Source organism: Myotis lucifugus, unplaced genomic scaffold (genome assembly GCF_000147115.1).
Source record: "Myotis lucifugus unplaced genomic scaffold, Myoluc2.0 scaffold_2039, whole genome shotgun sequence".
Classification (NCBI taxonomy): domain Eukaryota; kingdom Metazoa; phylum Chordata; class Mammalia; order Chiroptera; family Vespertilionidae; genus Myotis; species Myotis lucifugus.
The window spans coordinates 30,490-34,057 of NW_005873087.1; the positions used below are offsets into that span (position 1 = coordinate 30,490).

Sequence of the window (3,568 nt, forward strand, 5' to 3'; positions counted from 1 at the left end):
TTCAGGGGGGGGGGGGGGGGCGGGGCCCCCGGCCCCCCTCACCTCCCCCTGAAACCGGGGGGGGGGGAAGGGGGCCATGGAAAGGTGTGACCCAACCTTCCGGTGACAAAGGGGCCCCCCCCCCCCCCCCCGCCCCCAGCTCACGCTGCTGGTGGTCCAGGTCAGCATCCTCTACTACGGGGGCCACCTCGTCATCTCCGGGCAGATGACCAGCGGCAACCTCATCTCCTTCATCATCTACGAGTTTGTCCTGGGAGACTGTATGGAGGTGAGGGGCCGGCTTGGGGCGCGGGGGGGCGGGGGCAGAGAGGGCTGTGTGACCCGGGGGAAGTTCCTTGAGGTCTCTGTGCCTCAGTTTCCTCCTCAGCACAAAGGAGGTCATGGTAGCATACCCACAGCACCCCACAAACGGTGTCATTAATACTCACATTTATATTTCACCCACGGAGATGTATAGTATAAATCAAGACCCCCCCCCCTTATTTTAATTGAAATTTTTCCGACGCTGTGGCAGCTGAAGGAGGAAGGGAAGTTCCGTTCCCCGTCCGCCACATTCTGGCGGTTTGGTTCCTTTAACTTCTCTGCTTCCCTTTCCTCGTCTGGGGGTGGTCACACCCACCCTGCGGGCGGCGCTGGGGTTGAGCGTAAATCTGGCTCCTCTCGTATCAGTATTTGTCACTCCTGTTCTCACTGGTCCTTGTCATGAACTAGCAGGCGGGGCCTCCCTCAGCCCCTCCGGAGTGGGTGCTGTGTCCTTGCTCTTCTCGCGCCCCTTCATCTCCTGGCACCATGGGTGGGGCAGGGGTGTCCCCGGAGCGGGGTCAGTGGGACAGGACGTGTCTCCTCCCCCCGCAGTCCGTGGGCTCTGTCTATAGCGGCCTGATGCAAGGAGTGGGGGCCGCCGAGAAGGTCTTCGAGTTCATTGACCGGCAGCCAACCATGGTGCACGATGGGAACTTGGCCCCTGACCACGTGGAGGGCCGCGTGGACTTTGAGAACGTGACCTTCACCTACCGCACTCGGCCCCACACCAAAGTCCTGCAGGTGAGGGGGGGGCGCAGGCCTGCCCCCGTCATCCTTTCCCGCACCCCGTCTCTCACGCCTCCCCCACACCAGGCCTCCGGGCCTCGGCAGCGCAGCCAGCAGTCCGCGAGGCAGAGGCCCTGCGCCCGTGCAGTTTGGGCGCTAGTCAGGAAGGACTGAGCATTCGCCGAAGGGTGGTGTGATAGGAGTCATGCAGGAATGATGTAACATAGCAGTCAAGGAGGGCTTCTCGGAGGAGGTGACATTTGAGCTGCAACCTGAACAAGACGCAGGAGCCAATCCAGGTTGCTCTCTGCAGAAAGAACATTCCAGGCAGAGGAGACAACTATGAAAGTGCTGCCAGGTCCTGGGTAGGAGAGCATCCCGGGAGCCAGCGGTGCCCAACCATGGCAAAGGGGCACGAGCACCTGAGCCAGGGCCCCACACCGTGTCTGCGTGTTCCTTGCAGGACGTCTCCTTCAGCCTGTCCCCAGGAAAGGTGACTGCGCTCGTGGGGCCCTCGGGCAGCGGGAAGAGCTCCTGCGTCCACATCCTGGAGAACTTCTACCCCCTGGAGGGGGGCCGCGTGCTGCTGGACGGCAAGCCCATCAGCGCCTATGACCACAAGTTCCTGCACCGCGTGGTAGGTGGTGGGCCTTGCTGCCCCCTCCGCCCTCTCTGTGTCCCAGCCGCTTTCTCGTGAGCAGAGGCGATTGGTGCAGTTCAGGGACGAATCACCAACCTAACACCACCCAGGTCACGAATAGAACACCCTGCCCTCCCAGAGGCCCCCTTGGAGCAACATCTCACCACCGTTAGGATCATAATTGTCTTTCTTTTTTTCAAACACGAGCGAAAGTTTATTTAGAAAATTACAGAGGCCCTGGCCAGTGTGGCACAGTGGTTGAGCGTCGACCTATGAACCAGGAGGTCAGGGTTTGATTCCCAGTCAGGGCACATGTCCAGGTTATGGGCTCGAGCCCCAGTGTGTGTCGGTGTGTGTGTGTGTGCAAAAGGCAGCTGATCTATATTGAAGCTTCATTAACCGTTCGGGGGCTCTCTATCCTGCTCCTTTCCTCTCTAAAAATCATTAAAAACGTATTTATTTTTTAAAAAAGAAGAAGAAAGCCACACAGGTAGGAGAAGTGAGCCAGCTGGGCGGCGTGGGCTCAGGAAACAAGTTATGGCGGCAGCAGAAGGGCCCTTGGAGCTGAGAGAGAGAGGAGCGTGTGCATTCATCCGTGTCTTGCTTCTTCCCTCGACGCTATTGGGAGTCATCAGGTTGAGGCTCTGGTTGTAGTTCATTCGTTTTCGTGGCTGGATGATAATCCACGTGTAAACATGTCACAATCGATTTCTTTGTTCTGCCTTCAGAGGATATTGGGGTTACTTCCTGGTTTGGCTGATACCAGCAGCACGGACGTGGACAGCGGTGTCGCGTCCTGGTGCACGCAGGCACGTCCCTCGTTCCTGCCACTGGGCTGGTCGAACCCCTTCATACCCACCAGCAGTGACGAGGGTCCCGGGGTCCCCGCTGGCCTCACCTCCAGTCCTTAACGGAGGCTATGGTGACCCCTCTGTACCTGACGCTGTGCTGACAGGGAGCAGGCACGCCCTGCACGAGAAACCCAGCTGCTCAGGACGCACCGTCCGCATCACCGACATACACTAGGTCACGGGCGGGCCTGCGGTGGGCACAGAGGCCATAGGTGGTGGAGTCTGCCCACCCGTGTGCACAGAAGGTGGGGTGGGTGGCTGAGAAGTGGTCTCAGGCGTGCGGCCACCAGCTGCTGCCCCCCGGCGTTCTGGAAGGGTCCCTGGGCAGAGCTGCTCAGGTTTGCAGGGGCGGCTACGCTCAGACGCGGGACATCCTGGTCCATCCTCGACTGTTGCCCTTCGGTGGGTGGGTAGAGGGGGCTCATGGCGGTCTTTTGCATTTTTCTAATGACATAAGGGTATTCACCACTTGGATTTCCTCTTTTGTGAATACCTTTTCTTTCCTTTAAATTTAACATTTTTTTAAAAAATATATTTTTTATTGATTTCTTACAGAGAGGAAGGGATAGGGACAGAGAGTTAGAAACATCGATGAGAGAGAAACATCGATCAACTGCCTCCTGCACACCCCCTACTGGAGATGTGCCCGCAACCAAGGTACATGCCCTTGACCGGAATCGAACCTGGGACCCTTCAGTCTGCAGGCCGACGCTCTATCCACTGAGCCAAACCGGTCAGGGCTAAATTTAACATTTTAATTCTCATAAATCCAAAACAATAAAGTACAACAATTTTACCACAGTCCCGATTACTGGGGAAATTTTATAACTCAGTCATGGGCGTCCCTTCCACCTCACCTTCCCCATTCCACCCCGTGGGCGTAGCCAGTGCTAGCAGCTTAGTCAATGTCCCTTCCTGCCTGTTTCCTATCTGTATACGAATGTGTCGATGTGTAAAGGCCCATGTGTTGTCTTTTAAAGGAAAATAGACTCTGCTGTGTGTGGGTATGACGATTTGATTTTATGGGTACACTGTAAGTATCTAATCC

At 57.0% G+C, this 3,568-nt stretch overlaps 1 protein-coding gene across 1 annotated transcript in view; it reads left to right on the forward strand.

Moving 5' to 3' along the window:
- The window catches only part of ABCB9 (ATP binding cassette subfamily B member 9), an 18,791-nt gene extending 16,857 nt beyond the window's left edge, over nucleotides 1–1,934 (forward strand). Inside the window, exons 5-7 of the mRNA XM_023748889.1 lie at nucleotides 140–268; nucleotides 856–1,044; nucleotides 1,493–1,934. Coding sequence (XP_023604657.1) covers nucleotides 140–268; nucleotides 856–1,044; nucleotides 1,493–1,726 — 552 coding nt within the window. The 3' untranslated portion in view covers nucleotides 1,727–1,934. The remainder of the gene's footprint in view (nucleotides 1–139; nucleotides 269–855; nucleotides 1,045–1,492) is intronic.
- Nucleotides 1,935–3,568: the final 1,634 nt, after the last annotated feature.